This window comes from Pomacea canaliculata, linkage group LG13 (genome assembly GCF_003073045.1).
Source record: "Pomacea canaliculata isolate SZHN2017 linkage group LG13, ASM307304v1, whole genome shotgun sequence".
Taxonomy (NCBI): Eukaryota; Metazoa; Mollusca; class Gastropoda; order Architaenioglossa; family Ampullariidae; genus Pomacea; species Pomacea canaliculata.
Genome location: NC_037602.1, coordinates 20275153 through 20292660, shown reverse-complemented (window position 1 = coordinate 20292660; position 17508 = coordinate 20275153). Strand labels below are relative to the sequence as shown.

Sequence of the window (17508 nt, the reverse complement as noted above, 5' to 3'; positions counted from 1 at the left end):
CGATCCTGCTCTACGGATGTGACGCGTGAACTCTGCTCAGCGAACTGGAAAGGACAATGAAAGCATCTGAAAGCACGTGCTTAGGGAGGCTGCCCCGGATCTCGTAAAGAACATAAAACCAAAGACTTTGTATGAAACAAGATTGCCACATTTGTATGACACCAGTAACCAATATTTGTAACAAACAGTAAAGCTAGTAAGGAGCGAGTAGACAATTTCTCAGAAACTCCGGAAACACCTTTGTCTATTCACCGACACCTTTATTCAACCTCTCTGTCCTTCACTTGAAAACAATCCGTGAAAAACAAAACCTCGTGAGACAGGGTGGAATGGTTTCAAGTGACTTTCATCTTTGTGATTATTTTGGGATCTTGTTCAGCGCAATGAGTCCGCCTTTAGCTGAGATATCATGCTTTATAAATTATCATTTATTATTACTTATTATTAAACAGATCAGCTAAATATTTAAAGCCTGGCCTTCTGGTTAACTGGAATCAAGGAACACTTGTACTCAGGGAACAAATTACTGAAAAGCTTGCGGTTGTTAAATTACAATACAGGTATTTTTGTACATTTTTCATTTGCTGTTTTGACAAGCTTCCATTTAGACATTTTTTCGTTATCGTTTCAGTAATAAAAATACAAATGCAAACTAACCAGCATGAAATTTGGATCAGTGCTAGTGTGCAAGGGCAAGTCGTTGTCCCCGGTAACTCAAGGGGCAAAGGACTGAACTTAGCTATGAAGCAATGTCCAGACTCCGCAGATGTTCCTTGAGACAATAGTTACAATAGAGAACTTGTGAAACATTCTCTGAATACTCACTCTATTGTTATAGTCGTCATTTGATTATCTATTTGATTAAATAACATTTTCTGATACATGTACTGAAACCATTATTCAAGCTCTGCTGAAAAGGGTGATGTTAAGAAAGCAGTGGATTGTGTTTGAGGCTACATATTCTCCTTGCTCTTTTGCTCTCCTTTTAGCCTCCTTGTATATCAGAGATGATTCAAAAGGTCAGTATTTAAGGCCATCTTACCATTTGACTTGCTTTTTCCTTTTACATAAACACACAAAACCAAAGGAGACATGAGGTTTCGTAGTCAAGGAAATGCGCTAGAAGAGATTTTGTATAATGCAATCTGTTCCTGCCGTTGAGTCATGCTAAACAGGTGAAAATAATAACATTCAAGGTTTAACAAAAGTAACTGGCAAGAGAGTCCACCTTAGCACTGCACACCGCTCAGCACCACCCACGCCAACACATTTCCATTTAAGACGAGACTCTCTCTACAACCTCCATGGCCGCCTACTGCAGCCTGGCGCCTGACAAACGGAAAGACTTGCTGCAGCTGTTCACACGGCACTGACTTGAGTTCGCCGGTAATTCTGTACTCTTCACGGTGGTTGAACCACCCCGATGCACACTCGCTAACGTTGTAGGTGGTGGACAGTACGGCTTTTGTGTTTCTCGGGGCAGGAAGCATCATGTCCATGAACGGACGCTCAGACAATGGAAATACGTCTTCTTTGTTAAAGATGAAGTCTCTGGAGAATAGGTCTTGGTCCCACATGTGGGTTCTGTTCTCCACGTAGAATGAGATGTCCAGGAACGGCCATTTCCAAGTGACCCTAGTGATAGAATGAGACCGAGCGGAGAAGAACTTCCATCTGACTCCTTGTTTGACATCAAGAAGAAAGTGCGGCTTGAGGCCATTCAACACTTGTTTCACGGCATCCCTCTGCCATGACGGGACAACAACATCCAAGTCATCATCCCAGGGCATCAGGCCGTGGTGGCGCCACGACCCCAGCAGACTTCCACTGTAGAGGAAAAAGGTCAAGGACGCCTCAGTCATCACTATGGAGAAAGTTGCGACGATTTCCTGCATAATGTACACATCCTGTTGTGACACTGTGGGCTGGAATAGTTTGAGGCTTTTATCCAATTTCACTTTATGAGTTTTGAATGTAATATGTGTGTAGTACGATGTGTTATCAGTCAGACTGTTAACCTGAGTGATAAGTTTCATTAAGTTTGCAGTGTCGTACTGTGACCGTGAGAAGTACAGTGTATACAGAAGACCAAAAATCCCTGTAATCATAGCCGCCAGAGCTGAAAATGGCTTGAACCTTGACATGATTCTAAATGAAGTACACAATTTTTGTGAAGTAATCTTCATTTTCAGAAGGAAGTGAAATACGAATTGATAAACAAGAGCAGACTTTCGGACCACTGGTATGATGAGTTGTGATGAGATGGAAGCACAAGTCACACGAAGGAATTCCCTTGTCCTCACACAAAATACCACGCACACTGCTTTTCACCAAAAGAAGACACAGGCAGAGAAAGTCGACAGGTGGCGCTGAGATTGGAATTTAAGGTTGAAATCCGCGCATAACTGGACTTGTCAGTTCAAAGACGCTTTTGAAGGGTCAACTGCAATAATAATTTTAGTTATATCAGTAAATATATTCGTGCGTCGTAAACAAACAAAATGCACTTTAAATCTTATCTCATAAATCACAAGTTTTACTATCTTTCCTTCCGAGAATAATTCCACTACAAAATTAGAAACACTTGCGTAGAAGCCCTAATATATATATACAATATTAACGTACATTTTACTTTCCACATTTGCCAAGTTTAAAGAAGCTGAAAATGTGTTAGATAGATGTTACTCCATTCTCAGAACGGATTTTCACGCAGATAAATGTTACTCAAATGTACTCACCACAGATTCCTCACGGTTCAATATGGCTTCCTTCTCACAATCTTATTTCTTTTCCTACCTAACCTTGCTCACTGGTGACCGCTCTCCTTTCCCTTTTTTTAAATCTTTTTCTCGCCAAAAACGTCAAAAAACAAAATTACGTCAGATTATTGTGACGTCAGATTATAATGACGCAGCAACCCCCTCCTCCCCTCTAGCTCTAGAGCTCGGACAGAGCCAGCACGCGACACGTGACAACAGTCACCATGCAGTCATTTAAAAGAGAGATGAACTCACTTGGAGGGAGAGAGTCAACTTCTTTATTCAGTGTAGGCTCGCGCCCATAACTGAAAGGAATGATAAAAAAAAAAGAAACAGTAAAAATATTTTAAAATTACATCAGCCATTCCAGAGACTTGCTCTCCGGGATAAAGACTCAGTTCACAACCTGTGCAAACAGTTACACAGTTGTATAGTCAGGCTAGCAACAACTGGAAAACTAGAAAAAGTAGAAAAATCTAACTAAAATAAATACATTAACATAATTTATGCAGCTATAGATTATGGCATGGTCACTAGATGAGCCTCACCTTGCAAGAATCAACTCAGCTACCTAACAACCTGAACTAAAGTAAATTACATTTCTGTTCTCCTTGCACGCAGTTGTTCAAGTGTTTTATATCCTGAAGTTAATATTGTAAATGTTTTCTCTCAAATGTATTGTTCTGAAGCTACCGATGGCTATGCTTGGTGTTACCTTGCTACTCCCTGAACTGCTTTCGACGCCATCTGTTAAAACACTTACAAGATAAGGCCTCCAAAGACCTTGTAAATATCTTCCCTTCCTTATGTTTATTCAATTTGTTTTTCTATAATGCTTAATTAATTCATTTATTTAGTTAATTTCGTTTCCTGTAAAGGGCGAGGGCTAAATGGAAAAAAGCGCTCAGTTGCTTATTTTCCCCTCGTAAATAAAGAATTGTTACTGTAATTGTAATTGATTATCTGTTCTTAATCCTGGAGAACCTAAATTGTGATATTACACTGTGAAATATTGAATGTTGGAATTAGAATAATGTTTTTTTTCTTTGTTTGTTTGTTTGTTTGTTTGTTTGTTTGTTTGTTTGTTTTTGATAAATAGTTTTATTCGGAAAAAAGCATTTCTGTCTACACCTTCATATAAAAGTGACTCAAAACTCCCAGTATAAAACTAATGGAAGGACAACATAGACACCCCTTCCCCTAGTACATCTCTCATACATACATGTGTAAAGTGTGTTTCACTTCATAAGTAGTTACATGTTACAATCAAGCAAGTGTGACAGAGGAAGACAAGAAAACACATTATACTTTTTGTTATGGATATGTTCTATACAAATATTTATATGGTAATAAACAGCATCTGATTCACAACTATTTATTCTTTTATCAGCGCATCAAACGTGTGCGTTCATACAGATCCCGGATGTGAGCAAGTGTCCACTTGACTGTGTGAACAAACCTGTGGAGGGGGGACTGTGTTTATCGAATGTGAAGACAGATTTTGTTTAATTGTTTCAGCTCTTTTCCACAGTCTGTGCATAAAAGACCATCAAACTTACAGTTAGTGTAATGGGTTGAAGTAAACTATTTCAGTTATGAATGTTCACTAACTGCTTCAGTAAGTATTTGATCACTATGGTAACAGTTTTCTGGAAACCAGCATTCAGCTCGTCTTCACAAATCAACTGCTCGTATTACTTGTCCACCAGCGAGTGTTTGTCTACAAGTACTTACAATCTACAATTACCTGTAGTTACAACTTGTCTACATTTCACATTATGTACTTCTGAGAGACTGCCTACTCCTTGTCTACACTTAACAGTATGTGGAATATGTATGTGATTGTAGACAGTTATATCTACATCCCACTACACACAGTATTTGTATAGTAGGGACTGTACACAGTTATATCTACATCCCACTACACACAGTATTTGTATAGTAGGAACTGTGCTCGGTACTAATACTGTGTTGTACTGTGTGTCATGAGTCAAGTGCTGGATGCTAGCAGTCGATATAAACTGTGAGGCAAATGAACTATTTTTTTCAGAACGATGATGCTGTTTGGGTGCAAAGTTTTACTGGGTGACAAGCAAGTAGCAAGTCGACCATTTTGAAGGACAGAGTAGACGTGAATGAAGAAGAGGAGAAGGGAGATGAAGGGAGAGAGAATATGAAAACCTCACTGTAAAAGCATGGATGTGTATAAGTGAATTGTTGTTTGTCTGCGAGCCTAAATAAAGAATGTGAATAAATCGGAAGCCTTGTCGTCTCATGCCTCGTTTTAATAGTTAACTGAAAAAAATCGTCTGCCAGCAATCCAGTTATACAAGTGCGTGGTGAAAGTAAACACGAGCATCACTTCCATGGCTGAGAGAGAAAGCGAACCTTGCCGGCAGCTGGCTTTGATTTCAATGCGAAATGCATGAGCTGTTGTTATGTTTGTGCCATCTGTTGGTGTGACTCATAAATTCAATTTTGAAAATCCGAACTTTTCTCGTAAACTGGAACATGTTACAAAAGACACTTGGAAGAATTTTTTTAATGTCGAAAACATGGGCAAAAATTAAAATGTCTTTATTATTATTATTATTATTATTATTATTATTATTATTATTCCCCCGAAAAGTCTCCACACTTGCCTTTCATCCCTCACCACACCTGTGTTCCCGCCTGTGCAAGTTCACCCTTTGTCATGTTGTTACCTGACTGTGCGGGGTCAGAAGTATCAGCCAGAGGACAGTCTACAGGTCTTGATGGATTCGGAATGCTTTTCCAAAAAATTTAAAGTCAAAGTAATCATTTCAGTTTTTCTCTTGTTCTCTTTTTCTTTCTCTGTTTCTATCTCTCCCTCACTCTATACTCTCTTACCTGTCCACCGTTTGCTTCGCATGTCCCCAGTGAACCACTCTCAATGCTATAGGACATGCAACTGTCGTTTAGGCAGAACTTCAGTCAAGGCTGTTTTGTTTCAGTTTTGAATAAAATATTGAGATTTGTGTTTATTACAGCAACATTCTTTCAGAAGTCGTTCAAACTTTGAGCGAGTGTTTTAATCAGACTCTCATCCGTGGGTTTGTAGTTGACATTTTGTGGAGTATGTGACTGGTTCTGGTGTAAATATGTTGGAAACATTACATACTAGTGACATTTAGAACTGGAAGCAGCACTTAACATTCCCCACACGGGATATGTGTTTGAATGTTCCTGGACTACAACTGCTCGATCTACCTCTCACTTCCACTGACCTCCATGCTTCTTCTCAATTAATCTCTCATCTACAAAGGTTGCAGAACAGTGCAGCCTGTCTCACTCTATAAAAGCGATAATGACGCCATGTCTTCATTCTACAGAGGTAAGTAGATAGGCAGACCACCTACCGGCTTGATACATTGATATTCTCAGGGTACTCTACCCGTATCATTCTTCACAGCAGTGTATATTTATAGTTCGTCCTGAATGATACACCGAGCAAACCGCTCCTTATCATTTATAAAATTTAGTTTAATGGGTTCTCCCACAGAGGGTTTGCAGTCCCGACAGTGTGAAGTACACTGCCAGCTATGTTTGTTACGAACGGGCGTTTATCCCCCTTATCAGTTTTGGGAGACAGGGATTGTCGCCCTTTTATAAATGCTCGTGAGGACGCATGGACTATGTTTTACGGAAGAGTGCATGAGTAAGCGAAAGGTTCACTGAACCACTGTAGCTGAGTTTGATTATTTCATCGCCAGTCGTCGAAGAAGACAAACGGTGAGAGAATGGCGTGAAAATTTTAAAATTTTCACAAGGTATTTTTAATTATTTGTAAAGATATTGAAAGGCAATATTGATTGTTCAAATCAGATTTTATGGTTCACGCACACTGGTAGTGCAAAAAGTATATAGAAAGTTTAAACAGTCAACACTTACCTCAACAAATAAAAACAGAAGAGTTATGTGGTATATGTATATTGTGTTATATGTATATTGTATATGCTATTGCTCATATAGCTTTTTTTCTGCAACACAACAATGATTCCAGATTTATTATTGACTGCCTCATGTTTTTGTATGTGCTAATGCCTTTTCACGCCTTCTTTGCTGTGAAAGAAAATCGAAGCATATTTAGTAAAATGGAATGGTGGTAATTCTTTCGTCTATATGGTCACACCTGACGAAAGCCAGCCGACAATTTAACAAGACAAGCTCTGGGCTGGAACCCACAGGAAGGCGCAAGGTTGGGAGACAAGACAGACGTTAAGGAGATCGGTCCACAGAGAGGCAGAGACAGCTGGCAGGACATGGACCCAACTGGAAAGGAACGCCCAGCACTGGGTCCGATGGCGGGGTGTGGTGTCGGCCCTGTGCTCCACTGGGGGCGAATAGGAACAAGAAGAAGAAGACTACAGGATGTGCATGGGCTACAAACTTCTGATTGCTTGTCATTGTGTTCATACAGGTACAAGATACTGCACACGTTTACAAGTAGATCACAAGCTAGGTATTAGCATGCCAGCATTGCTAGGTATTAGGCATGAGGATTGGTATGTGTGTGAAAAAATGTCATAAACTATTTTTTAAAAATTTACATATGTATGTGAGTGTGTTAGTCTGCATGAATGCTTGAATGATATATGACTAACTTTGTCATATATAAGAAATAAAAGTTTAATCTTTGAGTGAACGAGATTTTTGTCATCTCATGCAACTTAAAATCTAAAAGTGAAGTACTTGTGGCATTTGGAGCATGAGAAGCATTTTCTCTTTACAATAATCAGATCTCACCCACTTTATTGCACATGTCAACAGGGTAGATCCTTGATTACAAGATAACGCGAGCGTATTAAACAAGTGAAAGGTACAGGGGATACTACCCTGTTAATTAAGTTATAATTCTTGCATCTAAAGCTAGCAAAACATCCCGAGAACAAGTAATTAAAAACATTCAAGGTTTAACAAAAGTAACTGGCAAGAGAGTCCACCTTAGCACTGCACACCGCTCAGCACCACCCACGCCAAACACATTTCCATTTAAGACGAAGACTCTCGTTACAACCTCCATGGCGCCTACTGCAGCCTGGCGCCTGACAAAAGGAAAGACTTGCTGCAGCTGTTCACACGGCACTGACTTCTGTTTGCTCCTAATCATCTCTTCACGGTGGTCGTACCTCCCCGATGTACACACGCTAACGTTGTAGGTGGTGGACAGTACGGCTTTTGTGTTTCTCGGGGCAGGCAGCATCATGTCCATGAAAGGACGCTCAGACAATGGAAATACGTCTTCTTTGTTAAAGATGAAGTCTTTGAAGACTTTCCCAAATGTGGGTTCTGTTCTCCTCATAAAATATGATGTCCATGAACGGCCATTTCCAAGAGAACCTACTGATAGCATGAGACCAAGTGGAGAAGAACTTTCATCTGACTCTTCGCGTGGCATCAAGAAGATAGTGCGGCTTGAGGCCATTCGACACGTGAGCCACGTCATCCCTCTGCCATGACGGGACAACAACATCCAAGTCATCATCCCAGGGCATCAGGCCATGGTGGCGCCACGAGCCTAGAAGGCTGCCACTGTAGAGGAAAAAGGTCAAGGACGCCTTAGTCATCACTATAGAGAAAGTTGCGACGATTTCCTGCATAATGTACACATCCTGTTGTGACACTGTGGGCTGCAATTGTTTGAGGCTTTTATCCAATTTCTTATTTGGAGTTTTGAATGTAATAAGTGTGTAGTACGATGTGTTATCAATCAGAGTGTTAACCTGAGTGATAAGTTTAATTAAGATTTCACAGTGTCGTACTGTTATCGTAGCGGTACAGTGTGTACAGAAGAGTAAAAGTCTCTACTGTAATTAAAGCCGCCAGAACTAAAAATAGCTTGAACCTTGAATGATTCTAAATGAATGTAGACAATTTCTTTGCGGTGATCTTCATTTTTCCGCGAAGCGCAATACGAATTGATAAACAAGAGCAGACTTTCGGACCACTGGTATGATGAGTTGGACTGTGATGAGATGGAAGCACAAGTCACACGAAGGAATTCCCTTGTCCTCCCACAAAATACCACGCACACTGCTTTTCACCAAAGAAGACACAGGCAGAGAAAGTCGACAGGTGGCGCTGAGGACTGGAATTTAAGGTTGAAATCCGAGCATAACTGGACTTGCTTTGTTCAAAACCCACGCTTTTGAAGGTTCAACTGCAATAATAATTTTAGTTTGTATCAGTAAATATAAATCGGTGACTTCATATCCAGTAAGAACAAAATATCAGTCTGTGAAAACAAGAGAGTTGAATTGGAACTGAAACATGTAACTTGCTATTGTGTCAGCAGATACAATGAGGTCTACAATCGGCCGGTGGAATGGTCTAGTGTAGCAAGCTGTGTGTACTTGTGTATTTTCAAGGTGTTTAAATGGTGTTGTGTAGCAAGCTGTGTGTACTTGTGTATTTTCAAGGTGTTTAAATGGTACTAAAACTACTTTAAAAAGGCAACATTATTGTATCAATGTTGCAAAGTAAAGTGTAATCTATGCAGTATGTTTGAGAACAACATTTCATGATTATTAGGAAGACAGCATGAAACAATAACTGATCAAAGTGTACGACAACGACGATGCACATCAAAGCTTATTTATGTCTACACAGACACACACACAGACACACAAGCAACATTTGAGCAAGTACATCCTTCATAATTCGAGCGTGGTAAACAAACAAAGTGCACTTAAAATCTAATCTCATAAATCACAAGTTTTACTATCTTTTCTTCCGAGAATAATTCCACTACAAAATTAGAAAAACTTGCGAAGAAGCCCTTATATATATATACAATATTAACGTACATTTTACTTTCCACATTATTCTTCCGTGCAATACCAGCTTTCGTTGATGCTTGTTTATTCTGGTGTTGTTTGCGTGGTCTGTCTCAAAAGAGAGTTTGTACACTTGCCAGTTTAAATGAGCTGAAATGTGTTAGAGAGATGTTACATCCGTTCTCACAAACGGATTTTCACGCAGATAAAGTTACTCAAATGTACTCACCACAGATTCCTCACAATTCAATATGGCTTCCTTCTCACAATCTTATTTCTTTTCCCACACACCCTTGCTCCCTGTGACCGCTCTCCTTTCGTCAAAAAACAAAATGCGTCAGATTATAGTGACGTCAGATTATAATGACGCAGCAACCCCCTCTCCCCTCTAGCTCTAGACTGGGACAGAGCCAGCACGCGACACGTGACAGCAGTGACCATGCATTCATGAAAAAAAGATGAGCTCGCTCGCTCGCTCGCTCACTCACTCACCACCCGCCGCCCGCCCGCCCGCTCGCTCGCTCGCTCGCTCTCACTCACTCACTCACTCACTCACTCACTCACTCACTACTCACTCACTCACTCGCTCACTCGCTCACTCACTCACTCACTCACTCACTCGCTCGCTCACTCGCTCACTCGCTCGCTCGCTCGCTCGCTCGCTCAACTCACTCACTCACTCACTCACTCACTCACTCACTCACTCGCTCGCTCGCTCGCTCACTCACTCACTCACTCACTCGCTCGCTCGCTCGCTCACTCACTCACTCACTCACTCACTCACTCACTCACTCACTCACTCACTCACTCACTCACTCGCTCACTCGCTCGCTCGCTCACTCACTCACTCACTCACTCACTCACTCACTCACCTCACTCACTCACTCACTCGCTCGCTCGCTCGCGTCGCTCGCTCGCTCACTCACGTCACTCACTCACTCGCTCACTCGCTCGCTCACTCACTCACTCGCTCGCTCACTCACTCACTCACTCACTCACTCACTGCCGGATCCGCTGGGGTGGTATGGTTGCGGCACTAGGAGGACAAAGAAGACTAAAAAGATAAGTGGGTTTGTGGTGTGTGTGTGTGTGCTGCTTCCACCATTTTGTAAGTCTATGATCATGTTGAAAGCACAGTTACATCTGGACTTACAGGCCTACCACAGAGACGTTAATATTCGAATACCACTTCTACCTACCGCAGCGTTCTCATGGCAACCTACTATTTCTACTACGCATCTGGTTTTGTAACATCATTTCTCATCTCCATCTCTTCCCAGAAGCACATTTTCCCGAGTTCCTCGACCATCTCACCGGAACATGGAGATGAAGCTGAGTTTGTAAGTGGCCAGTGACAAATCACTGTCATGTGACCCCAGCTTTCATGCTCGTTGACCAACGTGACCTGCCACCAGCTCTGTCCATTTTTTCACGGTTCCTCAAAGCCCCATGGGGAGTTAATCACACCAGCGCTGTCCACACTTTCCATGTATCCTCCTCTTCTTCTGTCTTCTCTTCTCCACTTTCCTTATTGTTTGGGCATCGTGGTGTTGATTCCCTCTCCGATTTAAAACAAATGATATCACAGATGGTTCGCCTCTTCGAAAGTGAGACGTTTGCGATTTGTTTGTGGCCGTCGAACCTTTGCAGTCAAGCTGTGTCTATCAACATGGGAATAGTTTGTGTGAGCTGCACACCTTGTCCCCAGGCCAGTTCTTAGCCCCCGCGGGGCCCGAGGCAAAGGGCATGTGCGGGGCCCTCACGCCACGATCACACGGTTTTAGTTGGGATCTAAAGTCACATATCAATCAAAAGCGCGGGGCCCCTTGAAGCGCGGGGCCCTAGGCAGATGCCTCGTCCGCCTGCCCCTAAGCACGGCCCTGGGAGTATGTGACTGGTTCTGGTGCAAATATGTTGAAAAATTTACATACTAGTGACATTTAGAACTGGAAGCAGGACTTGACATTTCCCACACGGGATATGTGTTTGAATGTTCCTGGACTACAACTGCTCTATCTACCTCTCACTTCCACTTCCACTGTCCTCCATTCTTCTTCTCAATTAATCTGTCATTTACAAAGGTTGCAGAACAGTGCATCATGACTCACTCTATAGAAACGAAAATGAGACCATGTCTCTCTCCTACTGAAGTACATAAGCAGACAAGCTACCGGCTTGATACATTGATATTGTCAGGGTACTCTACCCGTATAGGATAGGTAAACAAGAACACAACACGAGGTAAAAGGACTAGACGACGCACCCGACTAACGAAAGCTAGAATTTTTAGTGGAAATTTCTCCTTGGGAACTTCCGTCCTCTTCCCTGGAACAACAAAGAGGAACGGACTGATTTGGCGCCAAGCTAAGGTGTAGGGCAGCGGTTCTCAACCTTTTACTTGTGACGCCCCCCCCCCCCTGACGAACACCGGTACGTCCACGCCCCCCTTAGCCAGCTAGAGGGGGGCGGAGCCTTAGCTAACCTCGAACGCCGCGTCGAGGAAATCAACAACGGAAGAACAAAGTTCGTATCTGCAAGAAGTATAACTGTTAATGAAATTTTACTAAAGCAAATTCTGCGGTGCTAATACATATTATTTTATTGGACACTCACTTTGATTAATGAGAAGGTTGAGCCTGCTTGCTGTTGCATAGAGAAGCGAACCTGTGTGCGATGTTCGTACCCACTGCTATTCGCAGCTCAGCCTCTGGCTCCACACGATTTCTGTATTGAGACTTCAGTGCTGCCACTGCTGAAAATCCTTGCTCACACATATACGAAGTTGAAAATGGCAGAAGAACTTTCATTGCTTTCTCAGAAAGCACCGGTGAAACTAATCCAGAATGTTGGCACTGGTGTTGTTTGGAAGACCATTTTCAGGGATTGGTCACTCGAAAGGTCGATGAGCTGCTCTTCTTCTTGCGTGGACAACCCGCTTGTGCTAGGATCAGCCAGAAATGGATTACGAATCCAATCGGATTTAGTCACATCAATTTTTTCAGCGAAATAATGCTGAAACCTTTCTTGCAGTCCGTTTAGATGGGCAATAATTACATTCTTCACCTGATCAAGATTCAAGTTGTCAGTCTTGCACTTACACAAGCACGGAAACATATCACAAATATTTTCTTGGCGTATCTTTTGCGTCCACAACGAAATTTTTTCGACGAAAGCATTCATCTTGTCAGTTGTTTGTAATATGGTGGTGTCTTTGCCTTGCAGAGAAGTATTCACAACGTTCAGCTTCTCAAATATGTCCAATAAATATGCCATTAGCAGCAGTCATCGGTCGTTCTCAAGCCCCCACCCCGCACTGTCTGGTCATGGCCTTCTGTCAGGGACCTAGAGGACTAGGACTGAGCACGTGCGAATGAAAGGGTGTGAATGATGGACGTTTGCTGAATGCCTGCCTTTTAGATGTTTTTGATAAAAAGAGAGGTGTGACTGGAGAGGGAGAGGAGAGTCAGCGATGAGAGATTGGGGGAGAGAGAGGGCAAAAGGCGAGAGGAGGGAGATTGGACTATTGGAGGCTTAATTGTTGAGAGGGGGATTGTGTTTTGAGTTTTGGAAGTGAGAAGTCACTGCATGCCAAGACAGTGTACTTGAATAGAGAGAAAAGATTTGGACTTTGAGGCCCCTCACCACTCGGTTACACAATGTAAACTAATTTCACTTATACCGGTATAAGAAACTTTTAAAAAATGACCACCTTCGCCCCCCCCCCCTTTGTAGGCGCGCCCCACAGGTTGAGAACCGCTGGTGTAGGGTGTTAGCGAGGGTCGGTCAGTCCGGCTAGAATATAATAAAAATTGATATGAAATGTTGATTCCATGGCTTTTAATCACTTTGGCACTTACATTCATGCACACTCAATTCAATAAAGATAACTGCCTCAGTAATTTTATTTTTTTATTGTTCAGCTGTATTTCATCCAAGGTCAGAAACAAGGCAAAACAAGAGACAGGAGTCTATTATAAAGGAACATAGTACCTCATTATTATCCGCTAATTGATACCATTGGTGAAGTAACATAATTTTTATGTAGCATGCAGTGCACAATCAGAACTTGATATCGCGAGTTTATAAAAGATGTGTCAAGAGTAAAACTGCTGCAGTCAACGGTCCCTGTTGCGTGGAAGACAGGGCTCATCTTCAAGTTACCCAAGAAAGGAGATCTTGGAGACTGCAATAATTGGAGGGGCATAACACTTCTTTCCCTCACCAGCAAGGTCTTCAGCAAGATTGTTTTGTCAAGACTGACGGCAACTCTTGAGAAAGACCTCCGACCACAGCAAGCAGGATTTCGTCCTGGACGATCCTGCTCCGAACACATCTTCATTCTGCGACAGATTCTGGAGCAGAGCAACGAATGGAACACACCGCTGTACATCAATTTCATCGACCTGGAGAAGGCTTTTGACAGCATCCACCGCGAGTCCTTATGGAAGATCCTGAGGCATTACGGAGTCCCTGCAAAACTTGTTCAGGTCATTGCAATGCTGTACAGCGATTTCAAATCCCAGGTTGTCTGTGACACGGAGCTCACAGACCCCTTCAACGTCAGTACCGGGGTGAAGCAGGGCTGCATTCTGTCGCCGTTCCTCTTCATCCTGGCCATGGACTGGATCATGAAGACTTCCACCGACAGCGAGAGGAGAGGGCTCAGATGGACCATGACTATGACAGCAACAACAGCACTGGAAGACTTGGACTTTGCTGATGACATTGCCCTGCTGTCACACCGCCATCAAGACATGCAGGAAAAAACAAAGGCCTTCTCAGAAACAGCTGGAACCTTGGCTTGAAGGTCAGCACAAAAAAGACTAACAGTATGAGAGTGAACGCCAGAGTCCAAGACAGCATCAAACTAAATGGAGAAGAGATTGAGGAAGTTGACAGTTTCTCCTATCTTTGGGTCCAAAATGTCAAACACTGGGGATGCGGAGGTGGAGATTCGAGCCCGACTGGCGAAAGCCAGTCAGGCCTTTGCCTCACTCAGGAGCACATGGAAGGCAAAAAACATCAGCCAGAAGATCAAGCTGAGAATCTTCAAGTCAAATGTGATCAGCACTCTCCTTTACGGATCAGAATCCTGGAAGATGACCAAAACCATCAGTAACAAGCTTGACGTCTTCCACAACAGATGCCTCAGGCGCATACTTAACATCTTTTGGCCAAACACCATCACCAACGAAGAACTCCACCGAAGAAGTGAAACTGAGTCCATCACCACGCAGGTTCAACGAAGGCGTTGGCGATGGATTGGACATGTGCTCCGCCAGCAGACAGCAGACCTTTCCAGAGTCGCCCTACGATGGACTCCAGACGGCCGAAGAAAACGAGGCCGCCCAAAGGAAACTTGGAGAAGAACAGTGGAAAGGGAGATGAAAGGAAAGGGCTGGACATGGGGTCACCTAGAGCGGGTTTCAGCCGATCGACATCGGTGGCGGACTCTGGTTGAGGCCTTATGTGCAACCTGATGCACAAAGAGGGATAGATAGATAGAATACAAAAATTCAACTTATACAACAAATCGGAGGTATACAAAATTTACAAATACCACACTATTCTCGGAAGACGCAGCCTCCAGTCCCCTACACGTAGTGTCTCTCCACTTGCCATTTCTCCCTGGGAAGTGAATCTGTGGCCGACGACAGTTAATTATATTCTCTCTCAGTCTACTAAATACTATTACTCATTCAACAGGTGCAGTTTGACCAATCGTGCTGTGCTGACTCGTTAACTTCCTGTCCACCCTGTGTGACAATCACTTACTTGCACCAGAGAGGATGAGTTTTCCTCTTTGCTTGCACATAATGTCAGTGCTCATGATGTTACTAATTTCACTACAATCATTAGAATTCACATTCAGGTTAGCATCACACCACCATCCCTATCCAGAAGAGCAATGCAGTTAAGAGGAATGTATTTGATAATGGGTTGAATGGAAGCAAATTTTTGAAATTTGGTCAATGATCTCAAAAAGACCATCTCCACTAAGATCTGGGTTGGCTCGCTGTTTACCAGACAGTAGGACCAACTTACAACCACCCCTTTTCCCCTTTTCACTATAGTGTGACTGTACAGGTGCTGAAATACATGTTTGCTACTTAAATACAAGAAGTTATGTATACACAGATACCATGACTACTGAAAAAGTGTAAAACAAACAAAACACATATCATCTTTCATCGACTTTTGCTTGGGACAGCTTGTAGGAGAAATCTGCCCGAAGATAATTTCAATTTCAATTTACTGTTTTAGTTTGTAATACATCATTCAAAACGACTTTATCAAACATGTCTTCTCTCTGTCTGTAGAGCTATGGAGCCTGCAAAGGCCCGGCTAGTGGCCACAACTCTCACACGGGGTGGTCGCACTCTATTGTTGATCGCAATCACAGACTAAAGGAGATAAACATTGTATCTATTTGCAGTAGCAGCAGTAGCACTCAGATCATGACCTATTAATTCTACTTCAGGGTCAAGGACTAAATAAAAAGAGGTCACTTTGAAGCTATTTATCCCAGCGACTTGTCGGCAGTATCAGGGATCCCTACGGTTATTATTTTGTGCTGTCTGTTGTATGAAGCGCGCGTTTGCTTCTTCTTGTTGTCTTCTTTCTGATGTTGAGGACCTTGCCACTGGGTTAAAGCTGAACTGAAGGAGAAACTTACGAAAGGAGTCGTTATCATCATTATCATAGTCAAGTAGAAGTTCAATGTCGTCGTAATTGGCATTAGCATGGTCTTGATTATCGCTTTCGGCATTGCCGTTGTCATCGCCTTTGCCATCTTTACTGTCTCTTTCATTGTAATTGTTGGCGACTTTCTCAAGAAAGGTAACTATATGCATGAGAGACTCCGAGGCAGTCGATTGTTCGCCTTCGTGAAGCGCGAGGCTGGCCGTCACCAGGTCAACGATGTCAACCGGCAGGGCGACGACACTGGCAGCAGCCAGCAGCGGGGCTGTGATTCGCACTCCTGCTGCTGTCGACCTCAGAGCTCCACGAACAACTGCACTTGAAATACCACCGGAAGTTCGTACGAACTCGGCAGCACCTTGCAACGCGTCCTTGGGTGTGATGGCGGCGCCGCTTGTTCTTGGGTTCAGACTCAGCAGGAGGTCCCGCGCGTCTGCGACTTCTTCGTGGTTTTCAATAAAATGTTGGCGAAAGGTCTCCCATTTTTCTTGCACTTCTTTAACCGTTTGTTTTTTGATGAAATATTCTGCGACTGTTGCGCCGACAGACACACCTCCACCAACGGCGGCGATGATGCCCAGGACAATGGCTGGTATCAAGGTCAACCCTGCGGTGAAGGGCGCGGCAATGGCGCAGGCTGCTGCAGGCACTGAAACAGTAACAAGAGGAAACAATAGGAATTTGGTGCAATCATAATAAAAATAAGGTTTTTTGTCTGACAGAAAATGTATTGTTTGTGCATTATTGTTGTTTTCTCAAAAGGGGGTGAGCAATGTAAAGAAATAAAGACTACACTAGACATTTACAGCAATCTGTATGATGTGCAATAGAGAGGACTCCGGGTGTACAGATGAGATTATAGTTAAAAAGGCGACAATGCAGTTGACGAAAACAGTCTGAGACAGTTCTCTCATTCCATAAGTAAGTTGATAAAATCGGAAAGTACAGAAAAAATATGAAATGCAATTTTTCTCCACGTGACCACAAATTAACTAAGTGGACATAGCCATGCACGAGTGTGTCTGAGTACGAGAAACACAAAGCACTTGCAACATTTTGGTCGAGTGAAGTTTGGAATTATACTGTGATCAAAACATAAAACCTAAGGACACCGACACCCAGTGGCGACAGCAACAGAACTTCCGGTGACTCTGGAAATGTTGACGTTCCTGTGGTGTGTGTTGAGGGCGTCTATGATGTTCTGGATGTCGTTCTTCAAAGTGCCAGCTTCCTTTAGCTCGTCCCACGCG

General features: G+C 42.9%; 1 protein-coding gene and 1 long non-coding RNA gene across 2 annotated transcripts; both read right to left on the bottom strand.

Annotated features, from left to right (window-relative positions):
* Positions 1-1229: 1229 nt before the first annotated feature.
* On the bottom strand, positions 1230-2144 carry LOC112553593 (uncharacterized protein RP688-like). The gene has a single exon (XM_025220934.1). The coding sequence runs from the start codon at positions 2142-2144 to the stop codon at positions 1230-1232; it is 915 nt and encodes a 304-aa protein (XP_025076719.1).
* Positions 2145-16774: 14630 nt separating this feature from the next.
* Positions 16775-17508, bottom strand: LOC112553642. The gene is made up of 2 exons (XR_003097089.1): positions 17375-17508; positions 16775-16907 (listed from the first exon to the last, which is right to left on the bottom strand). It is a non-coding gene; the product is annotated as an uncharacterized LOC112553642 (long non-coding RNA).

What these genes read in the sequence shown, in the direction of transcription:
- LOC112553593 (XM_025220934.1), bottom strand. Translation starts at nt 2,144, where the DNA reads ATGTCAAGGTTCAAGCCATTTTCAGCTCTGGCGGCTATGATTACAGGG.